The 25,441-nt window shown below is 38.7% G+C and overlaps 1 protein-coding gene across 1 annotated transcript in view; it reads left to right on the top strand.

Moving 5' to 3' along the window:
• Positions 1–18,375, top strand: part of LOC117225322 (otoferlin) — a 32,758-nt gene extending 14,383 nt beyond the window's left edge. Inside the window, exons 14-27 of the mRNA XM_076519444.1 lie at positions 1,492–1,761; positions 2,289–2,496; positions 4,069–4,307; positions 5,431–5,496; positions 5,553–5,687; positions 8,192–8,336; positions 8,414–8,543; positions 9,875–10,203; positions 11,107–11,237; positions 13,459–13,646; positions 15,433–15,668; positions 15,791–15,963; positions 16,601–16,701; positions 18,195–18,375. Coding sequence (XP_076375559.1) covers positions 1,492–1,761; positions 2,289–2,496; positions 4,069–4,307; positions 5,431–5,496; positions 5,553–5,687; positions 8,192–8,336; positions 8,414–8,543; positions 9,875–10,203; positions 11,107–11,237; positions 13,459–13,646; positions 15,433–15,668; positions 15,791–15,963; positions 16,601–16,701; positions 18,195–18,375 — 2,532 coding nt within the window. The remainder of the gene's footprint in view (positions 1–1,491; positions 1,762–2,288; positions 2,497–4,068; positions 4,308–5,430; positions 5,497–5,552; positions 5,688–8,191; positions 8,337–8,413; positions 8,544–9,874; positions 10,204–11,106; positions 11,238–13,458; positions 13,647–15,432; positions 15,669–15,790; positions 15,964–16,600; positions 16,702–18,194) is intronic.
• Positions 18,376–25,441: the final 7,066 nt, after the last annotated feature.

Raw genomic sequence — 25,441 nt, forward strand, 5'->3', positions numbered from 1 at the left:
AGGGCTTCTGCGGGCCTCCAGGATTTCTCTGGCACCCTTCTCGCAATTTAATTTCGCCACGGATTACACTCTGCCCGCTGGAACGATTTCGACGGAACATTTTCATTTGATCCACTCAGTTTTGGATTGATAATTATGGTCTTTGATAGATGTTAAAGACATTTTTAATGATGTGAGGATTTTAGGTGAATTTTCGCTTTGATGGAACGTCGGGAATACGCGGAACATTTATATTTGATAAACTCAATTTTAAGTAAATAATTGGGGTTTCGGATAGAGATTTAGGCAAACTTTAATAACGTGAAAATTTTAGTTGATTTTTCTCTCCGATGGAACGTCGAAAATACTACGTGGAATATTTTTATTTTATCTATTGTACTTAATTTTAGATAAATAATTGTGGTTTCGAATAGAGATTTAGGGAAACTTTAACGATATGAAAATTTTAGTCGAATTTTATTAAATACGCGGAACATTTCTATTTGACCTATTTAGTTTTAGATAAATTATTGTGGTTTCGAATAGAGATTTAGGGAAACTTTAACGATATGAAAATTTTAGTTGAATTTTCTCTCTGATGGAACGTCGAACATAATACGCGGAACATTTCTATTTGATCTATTTAATTTTAGATAAATAATTGTGGTTTCGAATAGAGATTTAGGGAAACTTTAATGAAAATTTTAGTCGAATTTTCTCTCCGATGGAACGTCGAAAATACTACGCGGACATTTCTATTTTATCCATTTACTTTTAAATAAATAATTGTGGTTTCAGATTGAGATTTAAGGAAACATTAATAACGTGAAAATTTCAGTTGAATTTTCTAGAATATCTCGACACAGTTTCGAACGAATTAATCAATTTACTTTCAAGCCGGCTAATTCTGACGTTGCATAAAAGTTCCAACAATCAACTTTATTCGAGAACGGCGAAATAATGTTTCGCTTCAAAAAAAAAGTCTGAGAAGAATAATCCAAGTTTGACTTGTTTGAGACAATGACATGTCCGAGCTCCAGCGTTTTGATAGTTTCACGAATTTGATAAAGGATTGATGCGAAAGGTAAAATACATTTCGAGGGCCGGGAAATATTTTCAAAAATGTCACACGCTCGCGGGAACAACCATCTGTCATATTCATAACCGTGGATATTTTTCGCGAAATTATTCCGCGATGAGGTTCGACTGCGAAATAACAATTTTGCGTGTGAACGAAGAATGTACGAAGCGAACTAAATTTTCGAGCGCACTTGGTCCGAGAACTGTCGAAGGGGGACGGGATCGGATAGTTTCGGGAAGAATTGATAGCGGAGTTCTATTTAGCGAGCGAAGTTAGTTTACCAGACGCAAATGGAGGGTAGTTCGGCGGATTCGCCAGTTTCGTGACACTTTGCGCGAAGCGTACGGTTCCTTCCGTGGCCTGAAGTTAAACGATTTCGTTGGCTCGCCGAATACAGATGTTCCCCGTCGAAATCTCTGTGCGCCACTTAGGTCGGGGAAGACGGGGCGACGGACGAGCCGATAAGCGGCGCGAAACAGGAGATTGTATACAGCATACCGGAAGACATCAGACCGAAAATGGCGAGCTACCGGCTCGAAGTAATATTTTGGGGCGTTCGGGACATGAAGAAGATAAATTACGTGCCGGTTCTGAGGCCACGGATTATTATAGAGTGCGCCGGGGTCGACGTCAAGTCCGAGGTGATGGAGAACGCGAAGAAATTTAGTAATTTCGAGGAACCTCGTATCGTCGTCGACTTGGTAACGAGTGCCTTCGACAACTTTTTTCTTCATTTCACCGTTTCGTCGTTCAGAATCCCAGCGAACCTGATGAATTCGAGACGAACGCAGAGCCCTCAAAATCAGAGTTCAGCGGAATTACAATTTATTTACCCGGAGAACTATGATTACAAAGTAATTCGACTGCATTATAATTCAAGAAAATTCACTCAATCAAATTACAATGTAATTCGTAATTGCAATTGGAATGCGATAACAAAATGCTGAGCAATTGAATTGAAATTACAGAACACTAAGTAATTGAATTAAAATTACGATTTACGGTGTAATCGTAGGTTAAAATGGACAAATTCTGCAGAGGAATTCGCAGACGAACGGTTCGAAAATTTCCTTTGGGACCAATCGAATTCGAAATGGATTACGACTCTGCGTTCCTTCTTGATCGTTATTTAATATTTATAGCCTGGGACTCTCGAACGATACCGATATTTATTGACATTTCGAAAGCTATCGCGGTTTAACGTTCACGGTTGCAAATTTTGGCGAAGGAAATGCCTGAGCTGGAAGTCTACTATCCCTCTGTCACCATAAAAGCTTACGACTCGCGTGGATTTGGCTGCTTTAAGTACGCCGGTATATGCATCGTACCGAGCGTTCACGTCTTCCTGGAGCAATTAATAACGGAAGAGGATTACGATGCGCAGATATACCAGACGAAATTGAAGTCTCTTTGGACGAAGAAGCAATCCGTCATTCGTTAGTTTTCAGACGCGAGAAGCGCCGACCTATGAACTATCTCATTCGCTATCGGATTTTCAAAACTAATTTTCAGAACTTCTTGCGACTAATTCAAACTTTATTTGTAAAATCGTTGCACGGAAAACGAACGCTTACCGCGAAATCAAAAGAAATTCTATGCAGAGTAAATTCTGACAGAATAAATTCTATGCAGAGTAACTTCTTATAAAATAAATTTTATGCAGAATAAATCTTATACAGAAAAAATTCTGACAAAATAAATTTTATGCAGAATAAATTCTGATAGAATAATTTCTATACAAAATAATTTCTGATAATATAAATTCTGATAGAATAAATTCTATACAAAATAAATTCTGATAATATAAATTCTGATAGAATAAATTCTGATAATATAAATTCTGATAGAATAAATTCTGATAATATAAATTCTGATAGAATAAATTCTGATAATATAAATTCTGATAGAATAAATTCTGATAATATAAATTCTGATAGAATAAATTCTGATAATATAAATTCTGATAGAATAAATTCTGATAATATAAATTCTGATAGAATAAATTCTATACAAAATAAATTCTGATAATATAAATTCTGATAGAATAAATTCTGATAATATAAATTCTGATAGAATAAATTCTGATAATATAAATTCTGATAGAATAAATTCTGATAATATAAATTCTGATAGAATAAATTCTATACAGAATAAATTCTGATAGAATAAATTCTATACAGAATAAATTCTGACACAATAAATTCTATGCAGAATAAATTCTTACAAAACAAATTCTGAAAGAATAAATCCTGACAAAATAAATTCCGACCGAGCAAACACATTTGACAATTTACATGAACCGGTCCCGAAGTAAAAAATCTCGAACACGAACTAATTATTCAGAGATTTTCGCGTGCTAGAAATATTCTCGGCCGCACCGCAAACACAATAAACTAATGAACAAATACCGGCTATGACAAAACGGAATAACAATTCCATTCCGCCCCGGTGTTTGTCCGATGATGAATAACGGGGGCTGGTCGGATGTTTAAACATACCGAACGTTTCCCCGCATCGCAACTGCTTATTAAATATTTGAGCTGGCTCGTTGAACACCGGGACGCGGCATTGATTCGAAACTTTCCCTCCGTGAGTTAATAACGCCGTGGAAAATCCTGTTCTCACCCGCACGCAACGGAAAACTTTGTTAATTAAAGTTCGCGTCCGAGCATTTATCCGCTTCGGCGCGAAGCTGAGCGTTTTTTGTCGGCGATGGAATGTCGAAAACATTAACCGGCCCGGTCAGGGGGCGAGAATTACCCGGCTAGCGTGTTCATTTACCCGACGGCGCACGGTGACGCGAGCAATGGAAAACAAATCAAAAAATCGATACTTCTTTTTATAACGTAATCGTATTTCGAGTAAAATTTTCCGGGTGGTAGAAACAGCGGTGATCGATCGCTTATAAGAAATAGGGGATGGAATATTTTCGCTCGTGGTCCGACGAGCCGCCGTCAAAACACACGATGTTATCGTTCCTCGAGCATGACACTCGATTTCTTATCAAGTGCCATTGCCGATCGACTACGACTCGACGAGGGACGAGAACAAAGGCTTGATCCCGTACAAGAAGATGGCCGGCGAGGATTCCCCTCTGAGGATTCTCGGGATCCTGCGGTCAGTGAAGAAGCTGTTCGCGCGTTTGCTGAACACGGGGGCCAGGAAGAAGAAGCGGAAAAGGGCGGAACGTGCGAAGGAGGAGGACGAGTCGCTCGATTGGTGGAGCAAATATTTCGCTTCCCTAGAGGTAAGCGAACAATCCGATAGAGTTAATGTCCCTATCGCCGGCCCTGGTAGAATCTGATTGCTTTTCGGACAGCTTCTTGCCGAAACTAAACGGAAACGTTCCTTGGATGCTCTCTGGAATCCTTGGCATTTCTCGAGTTTATCCGGTCAATTTGTACCGAACGAATTCATTCGAGCGAGCTATTTTCGTTGAACACTCGTCGCGCTCGCGATTAGACAGTTGCTTGCTTGCGTTGATGACGAACATCGTTTGGCTATTAGCCATTCAAGATTCAACTGCGGAGTATTCGGAATACATTGTTTTCTTATTATTTCGACTAGCCAATCGAATATATTCCAATATCGAATCGAATCGACGGAATTCTGAAGACGTTCGCTCCGTTGTTTTCAGGGGCGCAGTTTATTGTCTTGCAACGCTGTACAATTTTTATGCCAATAGATTTCTGCCATTCCGTTTGTGAACTCTTCGTTCTTCTCAAATTCGTAGTTGATGCTCTTGATTCTACTTTGATCCGCAGAACGCCTTTGTACTTGCAACGCTAAATAATGTAACAAAGTCTAATTCTCTTCTTGTCGGAATTATAAATTATTCTTTGATCACGAACTTGTAGCTGCCATGATAAAAGCGTCGGCCCAGTAACGGTATTCATTGGATAAACTTAAATGCACTTTACAGTAATTTCTCCCAGAAATGTAAAAAGAAATGAAATGAAACTCGGAGCAGTCGGCAAAAAAGGCAGCGGTGTACATTAATATGTATATATAGTGATGCTAGAATAAAAACGATTTTTTATTTCTAATTTTTTTCGCACGATTCGAAGGCAATTTGGAGGTCACATGATACGATTCGAAGGCAATTCGGAGGTCACATGCCACGATTCGAAGGCAATTCGGAGGTCACATGCCACGATTCGAAGGCAATTCGGAGGCCACATGGCACGATTCGATTTGTATTGTCTTCCAAGAACTCCGTCGACCCTTAGCACCGACGTAGCAATAAATTACATAGGCGTAGCGCTAGCACAGGGAAATTCGCAGCAACTCGAAATTTGACATTTCCGGGAGAAATTACCGTACATTGAAATCGTCGCGCGGATTCAGCAGCGAAGCTTGCTGTTTTTCAGGAGGAGCGGCACAGGGAGCTCGGAATCTTAGCCGCTCGTGGTCCCGAACGCGTCGCGACGTTCAAGGTACTACGATTTAGCGCGTTTACAGCGGCTCACCTGTCTGATTCGACGGCAAACAGGTATACGACGGGGAATTGGAGGTGCAACCGCAGTTCGCCGGGTTTCAGGACCGTCTGAGGACGTTCGAGCTGTGGATGGGCAGCAGAAGCGAAAATCCTGATTACGACAGCGATAATTACGTCGGCAAATTCAAGGTTTGCTTGAAACTTGCGCCGATAATTAATGGGCAGCGCGATTGGGACTGATGTGAAACGCGATATCGAAATGCATTGTTTCGTCTCGAATGTCGGTTTCGTGGGCGGTCTTCGATCCTCCGCGTTGCTATCGTAACGTCTAATATTACGAACGACGTTATAGTTCGTTTGCGGGCGAGTGCGAAAAATGTCGAACGAGAACACTGACCAAGTGAAATTCAAACTGATTAGGTGAAACAGAGTAGTGCTAAATTGAATTACGTAATTAAACTATATTGTATTTCAATTACATGTAATTCAACTATATTGTATTCCAATTACATGTTATTAAACTATATTTTATTTCAATTACATTTAATTAAACTACATTGTATTTCAATTACATGTAATTAAACTATATTGCATTTCAATTACATGTAATTAAACTATATTACATTTCAATTACATGTAATTTAGCTATATTGCATTTCAATTACATGTAATTAAACTATATTGCATTTCAGTTACATGTAATTAAACTATATTGTATTTCAATTACATGTTATTAAACTATATTTTATTTCAATTACATTTAATTAAACTACATTGTATTTCAATTACATGTAATTAAACTATATTGCATTTCAATTACATGTAATCAAACTATATTACATTTCAATTACATGTAATTTAGCTATATTGCATTTCAATTACATGTAATTAAACTATATTGCATTTCAGTTACATGTAATTAAACTATATTGTATTTCAATTACATGTAATTAAACTATATTGTATATCAATTACATGTAATTCAACTATATTGTATTTCAATTACATGTAATTAAACTATATTGCATTTCAATTACATGTAATTATACTATATTACATTTCAATTACATGTAATTTAGCTATATTGCATTTCAATTACATGTAATTAAACTATATTGCATTTCAGTTACATGTAATTAAACTATATTGTATTTCAATTACATGTAATTCAACTATATTATATTTCAATTACATGTAATTAAACTACATTGTATTTCAATTATATGTAATTAAATTATATTGTATTTCAATTACATTGTAATACAAATACGCGTAATACAAACCTTACAGTTAATTCGTTTACTAATTATTTTAATGCCGAGTGTAATTCAAATACAATGTATAGTTGAATTAATTGTAATTTAATTATTTCGTAATTATAATTCCTTGATTAATTCAATTATAATTCTGCACAACTCTGACGTAAAAGCACCTATCACGAAACATTGCCTCAATTGTGACCCCAACTCGAAACAGTAGGACAGATAATGCAATAAATAACAGATAGAGCATACGAAAGCGGTTATAAAAATTCCAGTCATATATTTGAACGTCGTTCTGTATAAATTCACGAGAAAATTGAAATAATAAATGAAAATTTTCGAGCGCTTTATTAGAACATCTTAACGTTTACAAGTTCCCGTATTCTCCGCCGAATACCGTTCATTTAAGACGCCAAATACCAGCCGTTGCTTGCAAGATACCGGGTTTCTTTGAGAAATAAACTCTCCTCCGGCGTGTTGCCTGCGTAAACAGAAAACACTATTTAAGAAAACGTGTCACTTAGAGTTAAAAATACTCGAAGCCACTCGCCGCCTTTAAATAACACGTTAAAAGTCTGTTTAATCAGCCACCATTAACGAACCTGGAGCGTCGCCAAGCAAGGAGTATCTGCTTTCCGGTGAACAATTAGAAGATAATTTTCACGATTCAACGACTACGTTCCGCCGCTATACTTCCATCAACGGGAATAGAATCTTCCCGTTCCTCGTCGTTCGTTATATAATTCTCCTTAATTGTTCCGTTACTTTGCAAAATTCCCTATCATTTATTTGTTCCAGTCGATACTCGTTTGCCAGCAATCGTTATTAAATTCAATCGGTGGGAAGAGCGCGATGTTAATAAGAAAGAATTGCTAGACTTCTAAATATAGCGTTGAAAAATATAAATGAAAGAAATCTATAACCGAACTGCAAAACTATCAATTATTAATAGAATCACGTGAGATTCTTATCTTATTTCATTCTGAATAAAATTCTCAAATATTTGTACACGCGTAGACCAATGCGAAAATATTAATTATAATATTAAATATTAAAATATTAAACACGCTGCGATAATTTCAGTTAAAAACATCGCCTCAGCTATAAATAATAAACTATAGCTATTTAATAAGCTATAAATAATAACTAGACTGCGGTTTTCTATGCAAGATACATCGAAATTTCTCCCGTTCGTTAATAATTTTAATAGCTCAAAAATGATCCTAATTCTAGCCTTAAATATTTTTATCTTTTTACCGTTTAAAATGTTACGTGATCAATTGCATAATAAATGCATAATACTGTTTTATCAAAATTGTGTAATGAATGCCCAAAAATCTCCTGCACTATTTAGAACTATAGAATATTGAATTTAAAGGTAAAAAGATTATTTGCTCGATGAGAACGAGTAACGAAAGGATTGGTTTTCAGGGCAAGATCTGCGTGTACCGGTGGCCTCATCCGGACGGTGCGACCTGTAAAACGAAAACCGGGAGGAACGTCGTCGACGGAATATGCGACGACTATCCGTCGCCAGAGGTCGTCAGACTTCTGGTTAGACTGTACGTAGTGAAGGGTGAGTAGCTAGTGAACGACACTTCTTCATCGACCCGCGCGACCAACTGATGGGAACGGATCGATCCTCTCCGCCAGGCATCAACTTACAGCCTAACGATCCCCTAAGCGGGAAGTCCGACCCGTATCTCTGCGTCGGCCTCGGAAAAACGTTCATCAACGACAAGAAGAATTATATACCCAACCAGCTGAATCCCACCTTCGGGAGGTAAACTGACGGTTTAATATACGATTACATCTTCAACCTTTTTTTTCCCCGCTGTCGATGATCCGATCCGACGAGTCGGGCTTTGGCCATGTATGTTTGGACTGCTCCTCGAATAAGGATAAGCTCCCGAAACGATTTAACCCTCGTCCGTCCCTCGTGTCGATTTCGCACAGCACCTTCACGGACTCTGGAGAAACAGTCCGGTCCATAAATCATTTTATTAGCCCTGAACAACGCGAATAATCGACGTTAAAACTTGTCACATGTTGTCTTAGGCTTTCATTCTTAACAATATCGGTATAATATGAATTTATTGTTGTAATCCAGGCGCATAATGGGGTAAGTCGCATCTTAGAAGATTTTTACTTATGTCTTAAAATGTAATATAATATTAATAATAGTAGGAAATTTACTTATCGACAGGACGGACTTTATATATATATATATATATATATATATATATATATATATATATATATATATAAATTCTATAATATATTTATATAATATAATATTATATAATATATTTATATAATTCTATAATATTATATTATATATATAATACTAACTTTATTTATCGAACAATCAAATACTATTGAGTTACTTATTCATCTGGAGTAACAATATTATTGTACGAAAGATCCTAAAAAAAAGGAACGTTTTTAATGCGCTTGCTTCTACTGAATCAACAAAGTAAGGATAACTGATTTTGATTTTTTATTTAACGCTTTTATTAGACTGTGGATTTCATGCACTTATAACAAAAATGAGTAGGCGAAACAGAAAACAGTGACACTGTTAGGAGAATTGAACAATTTGATTATATTATTTATAGCTTATTAAAATCATTCGAAACATGCACAAATGTCTATGAATTTCCTGTTCATTGCAATCGATGCGCAACATTTTTATTTTTCAGCAACATTATACGTTATAATAAACATCGTAGAAACGTTCTAACAATCATCACAGAAGCATCATAATAAACATCATTTTGCAGTAAACATTAGCGATCTGTGACATGCGATCTAACAGCGGTTACGTAAGTTTTCATAGGTGTAGTAGTCAAGGGTTAAAGGAAGAATTCACGAAATGTATTTACTTAATGTTCCATCTGATTCATTCGTTATCATTGCGTCAACTTGCTATCAAAGGATAGATTGTGCCGTAGAAACGAGGGACGGATGAGGGTTAACGTCGCGGTATCTTGCCATCTTTATCGTAGTCGTTCGTTTAATAGCTTTCGATTCATTTTTCATACCTTAATGAGATCTCTGGCTGCGATCCGAGATAAGAAGTTTTGAAGAACAATTAGCAAAAAGTGCTTGCAGGCTTTTCGAGATCGAGGCCTCCTTTCCTCAAGACTATCTGATGGTGATCCAAGTCTGGGACTACGACGCGACCTCCTCGGACGATCTGATCGGCGAGACGAAGATCGACCTGGAGAATCGATTCTACAGTAGGCACCGAGCGACCTGCGGACTGTCGCAAAGATACAATTCGTCCGGCTACAATGCCTGGAGAGATCGCGAGAAACCGACGCAGATCTTGCACAGTCTTTGCAAGAGGAACAACCTACCTTTGCCAGAATATAGAAAGGACGACGTGAAAATCGGTCGCAGAAAATTTCCCTGTGTCGATGTCGAATTGACGGAGGCTGGTACGTACGAACAATTCGAGCATGGCAAGTTCTAATTCTCCCTAATTGACGCTCAGCTTGTATACAAAAATGGGCAATTTGGGAAGAGGAAGAACGATTTTTCTTAGCAGTGGAATATTCTCAGAGTTCTAAATTCTCCCTAATTGACCCTCAGCTTGTACACAAAAATGGGCAATTTGGGAAGAGGAAGAACGATTTTTTTAGCAGTGGAATTCTCAGAGTTCCAAATTCTCCCTAATCGACCCTCAGCTTGTACACAGAAATGGACAATTTTGGAAGAGATTATTCGAGCCTTGCGGCTCATTTTTATAGTTGCCGATTGTCAATAATTATAAAAATTATTTCCTCTTCCCAAATGGTCCATTTATGTTTACAAGCTGAAAGAAAATTAAGAAGAATTTATTATATCTCTAAATCTTAGGCTCGAAGATTTACGCGTTCACCAATTTTCATAATTTTTACTGTTCAGTATAAAAAACTGTTTTACGTAGTATTAACCATTTTTTTTCGTTCATAAGATGGTGGAGGATATCTCAAGGTCAACTTGATCTATTTAAATCAGCCTATAAACTTTTCTATTTGTATTACGACTAAATACGTTAGACGAAACACACACACACTCTGTACATTGAATAAATAACTCACAAATGTATCTTGACGGTCTGAATAATCGTAAATGAGAGAATTAGTGACCCGTTATTTCGACGGGTTCCGCAAATCCAGTGGTTAAATAACGGTTGAATTGAAGCACTGCATTTTAGACACGCCTTTCATCGTATGAATCCGAAATGCCAAAGAAATCGAAACTCCACGCCAAAGGGAACGGAAACGTCTGTCTTAATCTATCGCGCATGAAAAGGTAAAGGGATTCGATTTGATCGGTGATCGATGGTTTTTATTCAGATCGGGAAGAATGCCTGGCGCTGAACGTGCTTCATCATTGGCATGATTTCCCCGTTTGCGGTTGCACCCTGGTCCCAGAGCACGTCGAGCGACGGCCGCTTTTTAATGCCGCGAAGCCCGGTTTGGAACAGGTTCTATATACATAGAATACGAGTGGTTGTACGTACAATTAAGAGAGGGGACAAAATGTTTTTTTGTTCGCCGGGGGGAACGCGAGAATAAAAGCGACGGAGCTTTCGGGAGGGCGGAAGGTTGCGTGAACGGATTCGATTGGCCCATTTCGGGGCCAAAGGAAATGTTATTTCGCCGACCCTCGCTTCCCGTCGAATGTTCCTTTTGTCGGAGCGCATAAAGCCCTTCGACAGAACGCGCGCTAATATCTTGCTGTCGGCTCGCCGTTATTTTTCGGACGATTTATGGCGATCTTTTGAAACGGGAAAATGTGTCGTCGGAATTTGCGCGGCACAGGCACTAGACAATGACAAACATCCTGTTTAGAAAAATTGCAATTGGCTGGCATGATGAAAGAATTATAATATAACGAATATGACAAAATACAGCGAAATATAATGAAATATAGCAAAATACAGGGTGTTCCACGATTATTTTAACAGCCGAAAATGAGGGGTAGCTGAGGTCATTTGAAGTAACTTTATCCTTTGCGAAAATGCGATCTGCGGCTTTGTTTACGAGTTATTAACGGAAAACACTGACCAATGAGAGATGACGGCGCGAAGTTCGAGAGCCCGCAGCACGAGGCTTTGACAGATGGTCGGGACGGACTCGAGCCGCGTTCGAAGTATTGAACAAATCACGAAGCGAGAACTTTCCGTATTTTTTTTTACTACGTAACAGTGATATTTTTAAGAAAACCGCTGTTCACCTTTACTTTAGAACGTCTGAAGAATATTTACTAATTTTTCGAACCTGAAATAGTAAGTAATTTAACCGTGACGGCCGTTTTAATTTTCTAGTGTGCATGACTCCTTGTGAAGGTGTACAGTGACCTCGACATAACCTTGACATAACCTTGACATGACCTAGACCTGACCTTGATATGACCTTTCCATATTTCTCTAACAAACATATCCCTTACGTCCTTTGACACAATTATTATTTATTAAATTAGCTTTGCGAATCATTCGTTTGAACTGTGTTCAGACACGGAATTATTTAAATTAAAATATCATTTACGTACTTTGTTAATCTTCACTGTACATCTTGCTTAAAAATTTCACATGTTGACCTTGACATAACCTTGACATGACCTTGACATAACATTGATATGACCTTGACATAACCTTGATATGTCAAGGTTATGTCAAGGTCATATCAAGGTCATATCAAGGTTATGTAAAGGTCACGTCAAGGTCATGCCAAGGTTATGTCAAGGTCAGCATATGAAATTTTTAAGCAGGGTGTACAGTGAAGATTAACAAAGTACGTAAATGATATTTTAATTTAAATAATTTTCATCCAAAAAGTGGCGATCTTTACATCTTTCGCAATCGATTTCAATATAATTTTGAGCATGTGTTCAAGTCACCGAGGTCCACAATGAACATTGTTTAAATTTTCGTTGCAGGTTCAGACAAGAAAGGTAAAAAAGCATGATCTTTTAATTCGTTCATCGTGCCAACCAATCGCAATTTTTCGAAGCAATTTTTCTTTTCATTAATGTCTACGGTTCTATCGCAACGTTTGTTCCGGCCCCGTCAAAACTTTTGAGAATTCCTACCGGTTGCTCGAATTCAGCTGCGAGCTAATCGAATAATCTTTGGCGCGCCAATTCAGCCGGATTTTCCAAAGCCGACGCGCGTCAATCGCAGATCGGGATTCCCGCCGGGATGGCAGAAAAATTAATATAGCCGATCGGAGAAGTATTACGGAAACCACATAATTTATGAAACCCGATGAAACTTAATTTATCGAACGTCGGTATAGTTAAGTTCATTTTCAGCGAGACCGGCGCGGCGTTTCGCTGAAGTTCGCCGGAGCTCGTTTATCCTTTAAAACGATTTCGATATCGAGCTATTTCGGGTTGTAAAATCAACCGTTCCGCATCAAAGCTGCACGAGTATCGTTAATCAATAGCCCTTAGACGAATTTGGATCAAAAATAGATCCGACGAACGGCTCGAAATGCAATTTTCCGGGCGCGAGGCGAGGCGAGGCGAGGCGAGACGAGGCAAGGCGAGGCGAGCCGGGTCGATCGATTTATTAGCCGAATGATACACGATGGAGGGCCGGGAGGGGGCGGCTGGAAAATTGCAAGGTTTTTTCGGGCCGCGTAAATATTCAATGGCGGGTCTCCGATGGCGGTTCCAGTGCATCGGCGATCGATGTTCCACAGGGCAAGCTGGAGCTTTGGATCGACATGTTTCAATTCGGCGAGCTGCCGCTGAAACCGGCGTCGGACATCAGGCCGCTGATACCGCAAGAATACGAGATTCGCATAATCGTTTGGAATACCGAGGATGTGCCTCTCGTCGATAGCCAATTTCTTACCGGGGAGAAGTGCTCCGACGTTTACGTGAAAGGGTACGCCTCAGTACGACGATCGCGGATGAAATGGTACCTCTTAAATCTCCGGAGCACAGAGCACCGCGCGCACTTGTGCCACACAGGAATTTCGTTCACGATTTCCCGGGGAAAAACTCGCGACACGAGCGTCTGCTTTCTATCGCGCGGACGTGAATTACCCCGGCCGACATATTTTTACATTTCTCTGCGTAACCGGCGCACCATTACCATAAATTCTTTCAATTTAACTTCGAGGAAATGGTACTCGCCGGCTTTGAGAATTTTTCCCTGCTTTAACGGCGTTGCAGCCATGCTAACGATTCTTACGTAGAACGACTCTATAGGCGCTCCCAGAGACAACGACGTAGATTTTAATAACATGAATTTAAGTTCTTAATAACGCGAATGTTTAAACCTGTTCCTTTTTAAGAGGCCCACTTCTTCGTTTCGTAGCCTGGAAATGAACCTATTTCACTGCTAACTGCGAGTTATCTCGTGGTAGGCGCCCACCACGACGCGTCTGCTAAAGCTTCATTACTAACAACAGGGAAGGATTTATTATTTTTTTAGTTATTATTATTATTTTTTTTATTTATTATTATTTTTTACTTATTATTATTAGCCTTTATTTATCATTATCTTGTACTTATTGTTATTTTTTAGTTACTAATATTTTGTGCTTATTACTTTTTCCTTTCTTGTTATTATTTATTTGTTACAAAAAAGACCTCGGCCTCTAGAACACATTTCTTTGAAATAGGCTTCTCCGTATTGGCAGTGATTGTATCAAAAGATTGGAAGAAAATCTAACTGCATCGCGTGATAATGCAGTTCTACTTTTTTCGAATGTTGTAGAAAAAAAGTGAGCTCGCAAAATTCGTTTTCAATCGACGAAATAAAACAGACGAACTGTACGTTAATAGGTGAATTGCGTACGTAGAAATAGGCGCAGAATTAGGCGAAGAATTCAATGAGGATTTCGCAATGATAGCGTTCGATGCTCGCTACTTAAATTTCCATCTAATGCCGATAACGATGTGTTAACAATGGCGCGGCATTATCTGGCGCGATTAGTAACTTGATGTGAAACGATAATTGGGAGATGAAACGCAGACTATGCTTCCGCCGTTGGCAATAAGCGGAGTAGTTACGGAGAGAAATGGGCAGACAAATGGCCGAAGAATCAATTCACCGCGGTTTCCACTGATATTCATAGCTTTACGATAACATAAATTAGAGAATTATTGATACCTCGTTTTATGATATTACGTTATTAATATTTTGACGTATGAATTTAATGAGAAAAGCTTGATACTTCATTTTTCAAAATTTTGAAAAATCCTTCTAATTTCGCTTATATATTACTGAAGACTATGAAAAATTTCAAATTTCACCAAACAAGTAACATTTTACTCGCGAATAAATTATTCGTGAATGAACTATTCGCAAATAAATTATTCGCGAATAAACAATCTGTGAATACCTTATTCACTAATGAGGCAATAATAAATTATTCGCGTATGAAATTATTCGTAAATAAAGATCGTTCGCGAATAAAGTTCTGCTAATAATTATCTAGAAAAATGATTAGTAAGTAAGGCTCAATGGCTCATTTGTTAAAAACATTTCACATCGTCAACTCGGAACTCGATCGTTTCGCGTTTCATCGATCGGAGCACGAAAAGATCGCGCGAAAAATTGCCCGCACCCCATTGAATAGTTCGAGCATGTTCTCCGAAAGTGCTGTGCAATAAAAAGGGCGTAATGTTCGCTGGAAGGTTGAAAGGGCCGTGGTCGGTTCCAGTTGGATCCTTTACGACGATTACCAGAAGACCGACGTCCATTACAATTCTCTGAACGGCGAGGGCAACTTCAATTGGAGGTTCATATTTCGCGTCACCTATTCGAAGGGCGAGCGAGTTATGGTCGTGCGGAGAAAGGTGTCCGTCTTGGCTAGGAGCGAGACCGAGGACAAATTGCCGTGCAAATTGCAGCTGCAGGTTTGGGACAGCGATCATTTCTCTCCGGACGATTTCCTTGGTACGCGGCCGCGTTGTTCTAATCGCAGAGAGCTAATTGCCGATATCGTCTCTGCGTGTGTAACCGAGATCATCGAGATCACCGAGATCACCGAGATCACCGAGATAATCGATCGTCCCCAGGAGCCCTGGTTATGGATCTGTCGAGGATGCCGCGCGGAAGCCCGAATTCCAAAAACTGTACGCTGAAGCTGCTCGATCCCAAACTGCCCACCATGGATCTGTTCAAAGTGACCAGGATCAAGGCATGGTGGCCGTTCCAGAAGAGCGTGGCCACGGGAGAATATGTGCAGGCGGTTGGTTTCGTTAATTGTACCTCTCTCAGAATCATAGTGAAACCGGTTAATACAGTACATTCTCCCAAATTGACGCTCAGATTGCAAATAAATTATTGTACACAAGAATGGACAAATTGGCAAGAGAAGATACAATTATTCGAGCCTTGCTTGCTCGTTTTTATAGTTATTGAAAAAAACGAGCCACAAGGCACGAATAATCGTATCTCCTCTTTCCAAATTGTCCATTTTTGTGTACAATCTAAGCGTCAATTAGGGAGAATTTACTTTCACGAATTACCGTACGAAAATGTCACTCGAAAGTAAAACGTTAGGTAAGAGTGTAAATTTCTGTGACCATTAAAGTGACGCAAAGTCTTCGCGGAAGTTTTTGGCAAATTAAATAGTTTCTTTTACCTTCATCGGACTTCTTAAAACACTTAAATTACATGTTATTGTCTTTGTTGCAAGTACAAATCTTTCCGTAATCGAAATACATAAAGAACGCATACTATTTAACAAACTATATAAAACAGCTTTTGAGCGAGTTATCGTGCTCCGAAACACATGAAAAGTTAATTAACGTTCTTGCTTCGCGAGATATTAATTAATGTCCTTGCCTGGCGAGACGCTCACACGGTGTAATGTATCGGTTCAGGGGAAAGTCGAACTGGAAATGTCAATATTACTAGCGGAGGAAGCCGACGAACAACCCGCGGGCAGAGGGAGAGACCCACCTCAGGAACTTCCGCCACCAAAGTACGATGGAACTTAATTAAAAACTATGAAACATTGTGTCGTAGGGCGGGCAAGTTTCTTCCGCGAAGGACTGTATCGCGGAAACGATATTTTTAATGAAATTCTGAAACTCCTCTATCGGATTCGCGGAGCCATTTCTTTCGTAATAGAAAAGTTGGACTTTCAACCAACTTTCCCCTTTATTATACGGTATTTAGGATATCTTATCTCGGTGAAAAATGAATCAAATTGCGTCAGCACGTTTAATTAATTAATTTCGTAATTTCGTACATTTTGTAGATTTCGTATATTTTGTATATATATTCGTGTATCTACTTCGTATATTTACTTCGTGTACTTCGTATTTTTACTTCGTATATTTACTTCATATTTAATATTTTGTATACTTTTATATACTTTTGTATACTTTGTATACTTTTATATACTTTTATATACTTTTCTAAACTTTTCTATACTTTTCTATACTTTTCTATTCTTTTCTATACTTTTCTATACTTTTCTATTCTTTTCTATACTTTTCTATACTTTTCTATACTTTTCTACACTTCTCTATACTTTTCTATACTCTTCTATACTTTTCTATACTTTTCTATACTTTTCTATACTTTTCTATACTTTTCTATACTTTTCTATACTTTTCTAGTCTTTTCTATTCTTTTCTATTCTTTTCTATACTTTTCTATACTTTTCTATACTTTTCTATACTTTTCTATTCTTTTCTATAATACTTCTCTATACTTTTCTATACTTTTCTATACTTCTCTATACTTCTCTATACTTTTCTATACTTTTCTATATTTTCATACATTTACGTAACTGTTTTTACGTCTACAAAATTTCGTTTCTAAATCCTCGATTCCGTAGAAACAAAATTGCATATTAACAAGTAATATTCTAATTTGCATCAGCTCTGTGGAATCCATTTCACCCTTCGCAGTCGGAGTCCACTTTAACTCGAAAATCAAAATAGCTTTCCCATATTATTTTCATTTTATTGTTTTTTAAGTACAAATAAATTTGATAATGTTAACACAGATTTACGGAGCACGCCAAAATGACAGATGACCAACTTTTTGTTTTACGATTATTCAGAATATGAAGATACATTTCTGAGATATCTATTCAACGCATCAGTTACTGTTACAACAATTTATAATGATGTCTTGTAATCGCCACTCGACTTGAAACGATTAACAAAATTTCCAAAATGTCCGCGACGAAAATTCCTCGATGGCCCCATGGAATTCCGCTTAACGGACAACAGGAGAACAATTAATAGCCGCGGTGTTTGCCCAGGCGATCAGATTATTGATTCCCCGTTGTAATTAAGCCGAATCCCGCAGCCTAATAGCGGCGGCGATTACATAATGAAACGTGCGTCGGCGAGCAATCCAACGAGATCCGGCACGGTCGCCGATATGCGACGACGACGACGAAGATTCCTCCCGGGAAGTTAATCGAGAATCGAGCCACCATGATTTTTCATTTCGCAGCCGACCGGACACTTCGTTCTCGTGGTTCCGGAACCCGTTCAAGGCGTTCCGCTACGTGGTGTGCCGTTATTACAAATGGCACATCCTCTGCTCGCTCCTGATCCTGCTGTTACTCATGCTGCTCGCCGTGGGGATCTACGCGTTCCCCGGGTACATGGTGAAGCGCATCCTCGGCGCTTGAATGACGGATCGACGGACGGCGGCGCCGAGGCCCGAAATCATCGTTCATCGGCACCCGAGCCAAGAAAAACCGCGGGTGAAACGACCCGATGGCCGTTAATGAGGAACTGGGTCACCCGGCAGATATATTATCGATTCGCGACTACTTTGGGCCAATGGCCATACCTATTCGGCACACCGTGAATTCCAGGATAACGCGATCCAGTCAGCCAGCTAATGGCCGTTTTAATAATTAACGGCCGATGTTAATTCGACGTTTCAATTAATAACGCCGAGAGCGCTTTCGACGGCATCGATTCTCGGAGATGCCAACGATAAAAGTATTAGCGAAGCGACGTATAACCGTAACTGTAGCCTGTTCTTTGGACACCTGTTGTGTATCTCGTTCATCTATTCTGTACGATAAAAGAATTCTACGTTCGACAGATTTATCGACTTCTCGATTACACGGCATGCTGTGATGATTTAGCTTGATCCAGAGTTCGGAAACGTTTTATCTCGGATCACCGATGGGAGATATAAGGAGCGACGAATTTGATTCGATATTCTCGAATAAATATCCCATCGGATAAAACTTAATTTAGACAATTTTTACACGAATCAGATTTTATTCGAATGAAAACTCGTCTCAATAAGAACGTGTTTGATATTCGAATGAGAATTTATTTCGACAGATATTCATTCGGAATGTAATCGATTTGGATCGGAATTATAGAATACAGTATTTCTCTACAGCCGATTTTACATACTGATTCTGTAATTTCGAATAAAGAATTACGCGGATAATTTATTCGAATGAAAGATGAGGAATTGTTCGAAAACAAAGCGACGCAATAATTTGTTACGAATAATGAAGAATTGTTATTCGTATGAAATGTTCGACTAAAAAGAATTCATTCGAATAATTAATTTAAATAAATATTTGTTCGAAACAATTCGAATATTGCCCAACCGTGTCGCGATATACTCGACTTCTCAGAATAAATGGCAACCGGAAAAATGAAATTTAAATTCAGTTCAATTTGCTCCAATATCACGTTGAAATTTTTCTCTACCTGCCGAAGTTTGCTTCGTTATAAATGTTCTCGCGAGATTTCGGTCTACCATAGGTATACCATGGCAGTATACCATAAATTCGGCACACCATACGATTCAGCAGCGCTGCAAATCGCTTTGAAAGTATCCTAAAATAGGTCGTAAATCAGAAGCAGAAACTTTCGCGCGCACATCCCGCGTCCCACGACTTCGATGGAAATGAAATATGGATAGCCCGGAATTTTCAACCTCAAAGGCACCCAGCCGGCTCCGCGCGAACCCTTCATAAAGATCTGCTTCATCGCTCCACTTTCCGTATCGCGACGAGTGCGCCTCAAAGCCTTTCGGCAAATATAAATCTCGCGACCGGTTGCTCGCGCATTAATCAGATTACAACGAACCTCGCGCCTGCCGCTCGCTCGTTAGCACGCTTTCCGTAACACGAGATTCTCGCGCTTACGCGACGCGTTTCCTCCGCTTTTTTTTCACGGAATCGCTCGCCGGAGAAGCTCCGTGAAATTCGAGAATTATGACAAAATTATCGGAAATTCGTATGCTCCTCGAATCTGAAATTTGAAAAATCCGAGAAAAATGTTTAAACTTGTATCCGAGAGGACAGATAGCTCGCGATCTTTTTTCTCAGAATTTTCTGTCGAACAGGATAGGAGAAACAGAGATCCTTTCAGAGCTAATTAAGAGCGAAGTGCACGGACGACTCGAAACAGGTATTTTGCCCGATTCGGTTTTTCTTATTGATCGGGTTCGAATCGCGCGAGTGCAGTCCACCGTTCTATTCCCGGCAGCCAGGTGGAAAAGAGGCGACGTGACGTAACGAGAAGATCAATAACTCAACCGTTTTATTCGAAAGTTTATTGAACCCGCGAGTTTTCTTAATGTCGGCGGCGCTCGTTGTTTCCATCGTCGCGGCGCGGCGCGTACCGATCCGGTCACTTTTACGACATCGGCGAAGCAACGCGTTCAATTTCTTTTGTGCCGTTCCTTCCCGATAAACCTCTTTACGGCTGAACTCGAGGGGATGGTTCTAAGTAATCTAATCATCCTTTCCGGCAGATGGAGTCCCGGCTTCGCCCGGAATCCGCGATTCTACGACTGCCGACAGGAAACGTAGCGTCTCGGGGACAATTAAACGCTTTCGAGACGTTTGACTAACGATTATGGCGAGGACGTTCAGTTCGTTCGCGGACCGTCGATTTTTAGCCGTGAGAAATCTTTCGACATACGGAAGACATCTTTTCTACGTCATTAGTCGAAATGACCGGTATTTAAATGATTTTTGTACAATTCTTGATATTATGAGAATGTTTCTGTGAGAAATTTGTAGGTGCACTTTTTTATTCAAACATATATTATCGTAGAAAATGTACAAAGTTTAAAGAAATCCGATGTTTGCATTGTTACAAAACAATATACATAAGTTAATTATAATCTGGAACATAAATCTTTATATATATATATATATATATATATATATATATATATATGTTATATGTATTATCTTATACATATTATTATTATTTTGATATATTACTATTATTTGCTAATGATCTTGCAGTTAGTGCGACCATGCTAAAATAAATAGACTTAGAATAAAAATATTTGTAAATCGCGCTTAGGATTCGGTAGCTCCAAAGTTAAAATCGGAAATCGACAGACAAGAATTTCTCAAAAAATTGTTCAAAAATAGTAAAAGAATCTCATCCATAATCCGTCAAATTATTTAAATTAATATAACGTAACAAGTTTTTTTAAAATTATTATTTGGAAGAAAATTACTCGGTTTTATTCCGACACAGTTCAATCGTTCAAAAACCTATTCACAGCCGCATCCGATAATTAAAACGTTAATTTTCATCAAATTTAACGAGAAAATACGAGTTCGCAGACTATTCGGCTAATCGACTGAAAATACCTTCAGATGAAGCAGTTTCATCCACAACTGTGATTGCATTGCATTCCGATACGAGTCCTCGGTAAAAATGTAAGTCATATTTGGAACTTATAACACTTTAATCAAGTTATCCTTCCACTATCATCGCGCTACAGGATTAAGAGCAGATACTTTCTACGTTACAGACACCTGTGGACGTTCCTGCCATCTGGCACAGAAAATACTTGCAAGATATAAAAACGATGGAAATTGCGGAGCACTCGCAAACTTTCCAGACTATGGAGTATGCAGGTACACCCCGGCAAGTAAGTGTCCAGACACTACTGGTTTTGCACCCGGAGTTTAGCCTTTGGTTGTTCATGTTCGACTTACTTCGAGTGAAACAATCGGAAAATACCTTAGAACAAGTTGGAACTATCTTGGATAATTCGTTGAAAAATAAATAACAGGAGCAAGAGTAGAAATAATCAAACAATCTTTGGAACAAAGTTGAACTATTTTAGAACGTCCATTGATAAATGTTAAATTGTTAAATGTTAAATGTTAATAATTGATATCCGATACTTGGTATAATAACGAAGAACCTTTCTAACGTAAATGCTTATGTTAGTTTTTTATATTATCAGGTTTTATATTCTATCCGTTCTTGTGCCACTGCTATAGTATTATTATTTTATCTCACTATAACAAAGGGTTTAACGCGCCGATAAATAAATATTATTATTATTATCATGAAGAAACATGAACTCTGATCAATTCTAACTGGAATTCTCATTTCTGTTCCCATCGGAACACACGATGCGAGAACGTTCTTGAAGAATGGAAATAGATCCGATTTTTTTTCAATGGTTCCAGAACATTTTCCGATCTAAGATTCTTTGACTATTTGCTGGTCACCCGTGTACTTATAGCCGGGACTGTATATCCACGTCTCTGCGTGACAAGTTTATCGATCTCGAATGTTCACCATAAAAAGAACTTTCGAAATACATAAAGAGTTTTTACGGCACGATAACCGGTCTCGTCGGGAAAGGCGTTCAAAAATATTCGCCTCGGTTTAGAACCTTGTTTAAATTATGTCGAGAGAGAGAGAGAGAGAGAGAGAGAGAGAGAGAGATGAAAGACGTACAAAAAAATTCGCCTTGGTTTAGTACCTTGTTTGAATTACGTAGAGAAAGAGAGAGAGAGAGAGAGAGAGAGAGAGAGAGAGAGAGAGGCGAAGAGAGAGGGAGAGAGAAAGAGAGAAAACGAAAGATTGAGAAAAAGAGAGACTGAAAGAGAGAAAGGAGAGCCGCGTTCCGAATTTTCGACGATCCGGCAGAAAATATCACGAATTTTTATTAATACCGTCCACATTTCTGTCGCGTCGTCATAAATATTTACCGGCCCAGAAAGCACCTCGGAATATGTAGCACGTGGATGGGAGGCGTGCTCCCTCGAGAGCGGACAGTGGAAACAAATGGAAAGTTTTATCGTTTTCGGTATTGAGCGCGCCTGTCGCGTCTCTATATTTTCTTGCCGAGCGAAACTTTTACCTTGCTATCGATGCCATTCTGTCTTTTCGAACAGCTTCTTTTTCCTCTCCGTAGAAATTTCGGGTAATGGACGCGTTCGTGTTCTCCTCTCGCGCTTATATCCTATGCTTTCGACGAATCCATCGAGTTTGATTGACGTATAGCTGCAGGGAACGGATGTGGCTGAATGTGCCACACGGAACTCGTAACGACCGCCGCTCCCAAACATCCTACGGTGTCAGCGAACCGTCTCACAGAAGCGCAACATGCACTCGCGACGCGAAAATGTGTAATCAAAATTCTCTTTCGAGTCTTCCGTTCGCAGAAAACTTCAAAAACGAAACAGTAACTCTTCTCGAAATATCTTTTGCTATGACAGATTACAGATTACTGATTACAGATTACAGATCACAGATCACATATTACATATTACATATTACATATTACATATTACATATTACATATTACATATTACATATTACATATTACATATTACATATTACAGATTACAGATTACAGATTACAGATTACAGATTACAGATTACAGATTACATATTACAGATTACAGATTACAGATTACATATTACAGATTACAGATTACATATTACAGATTACATATTACAGATTACAGATTACATATTACAGATCACATATTATAGATTACATATTACATATTACAGTTTACTGATTACAGATCACAGATTAAAGATTAATAATTACAAATGACTGATTAATGATTACAGATTACCAAATGCAATCATGATTTGCTCTAGTAACGATTAATCGATAAATAGTTATGATCACTATGATTACTTTTCGTAATCAATTTCAATGGTAATCACAAAACAATCGATTGCTGCCCACCACTGATTGCTAGGGAACGTATCCTTTCAATAAATCCATAGCGGTAATAAATTGATATCCAACGAGGGGGTATTTATGATGACCAGTTCATTGCACTCGCATACAGCACGGCATTGCGAAAATATTGGCAGCGCAATTTGTCGAGCACAACGTTGTTTGAATAAATCACTCGCGGAACGTTTAAGTGCAGCACACTGTATATTACTCTTCCCGCTCATTAATATCCGTTAATCCGCAACAGTAACGATGAAAAATCGTATACACCCGTGAATTCGCGGAACACGTTGCAATTCATTAATCACATCTAACTGCGGTATTCAGTGCTCGATCGTCCCAAATTAATTCTCGCGATGAAAGGCGCATCGAGAAATTTACGTTTCGCCGAACCAATTTGTATTTTTATATCGCGTTCATTGCTAAGTGATTAACGTCGCTGCAGGTAAATTTCGCGGCGAAACAAATTGCGGATCGCCCGCACGACGCGAGGTGTTCGCCGCGAGATTTTCAGGCAACGAAATGACCGCGGCTGCCTACGATCGACGATAACGGTTCCCGATTTTGTCGGCCCGATTGACACGTTCCGTGCCACGTGTACCATCGATGGTACACGCTTGCATGTTTACTTAGTGAACTGAACAAATTGTTTACAAGAAATTTAGAACCGAAGAATCAATTTCCACCGCAAGAATGGGCGTTGATAAGTTTTTGTTACGTTGTTATGTGTACGAGAATTAATAATTGCACGTAATACATCAAGTTTTAGTAAAATATCAAAGTGTGAAGATTCGAGTAAAAAAAGCTCGGCACGGAACGTGTTAAAGGCTAATTACGGCGGCGGCGGTGCGACGGTGGACAAAGAACAAATCGCGTATCGCCGTGCGAAATGCACCGAAAGCGCAAACCTTTTCGCGACGATAAATCATCGTCAGAGATTTCGCGATCCGGGGTTACACGAATTTCCATGCGTCATAAATCAGGAAAGCCGGGGATTTATTGATGATTCCGGGGGACAAAGATGGCGGCCGACTTATTTGCCGATCTAATATGCATCGTGTTCGCTTCCGAGTTATTGGAATCCAAAAAAAAAAAAGAAATGGAGCATATTAAATCGAAACACGGCGCGCTGACGGAGACGGGGAGAGGAACGGGCAGAAGAACTTTCATTGTATGAATTAATCGGGAGACAAAAAAGTGTTCGTATCAGAGCATTTCTCATACAATAGAACAATAAACGTTCAGCATATATAAACTCGATATAATAAACTCGATTCGAATTAATAATCGAGACAGAATGAAATGAAATGAATAAAAATTATACGCAATCAAAAAAGAAACTGTATTTCTCGTTTCTCCATATTTGTTTTAACGAAATCACACTAACGGATTGCAAATTTGTGTGACAACCAAGTCACGCAATCTCTGTAATTTACAAATGGGTTTACATAAACTGTTTACTCGAACAACTAATTCGCTGATTCTCTGACAGTATTAATATCGTATGTGTTTGCTCTTTATCGTAACGATGGGTGTTTATCCGTATATAGAAATAAATTAGAAATGAAATTAAGATTAAATTAATACAAGTTTTTTAATTAAAATTAATACAAGTAGGCCCGCATTATTATGTTGCTTTCCGGCTTATAACCATCCAAGCACTGTTTCCAATGCTCGAAATGCTTCGAAATCAGATGGCACGGCTTTGCCACTGCTGACACTGTCGTGATGTTACTGCATTCGTGTAATAG

The sequence above is a fragment of the Megalopta genalis genome, chromosome 2, assembly GCF_051020955.1.
Source record: "Megalopta genalis isolate 19385.01 chromosome 2, iyMegGena1_principal, whole genome shotgun sequence".
Classification (NCBI taxonomy): Eukaryota; Metazoa; Arthropoda; class Insecta; order Hymenoptera; family Halictidae; genus Megalopta; species Megalopta genalis.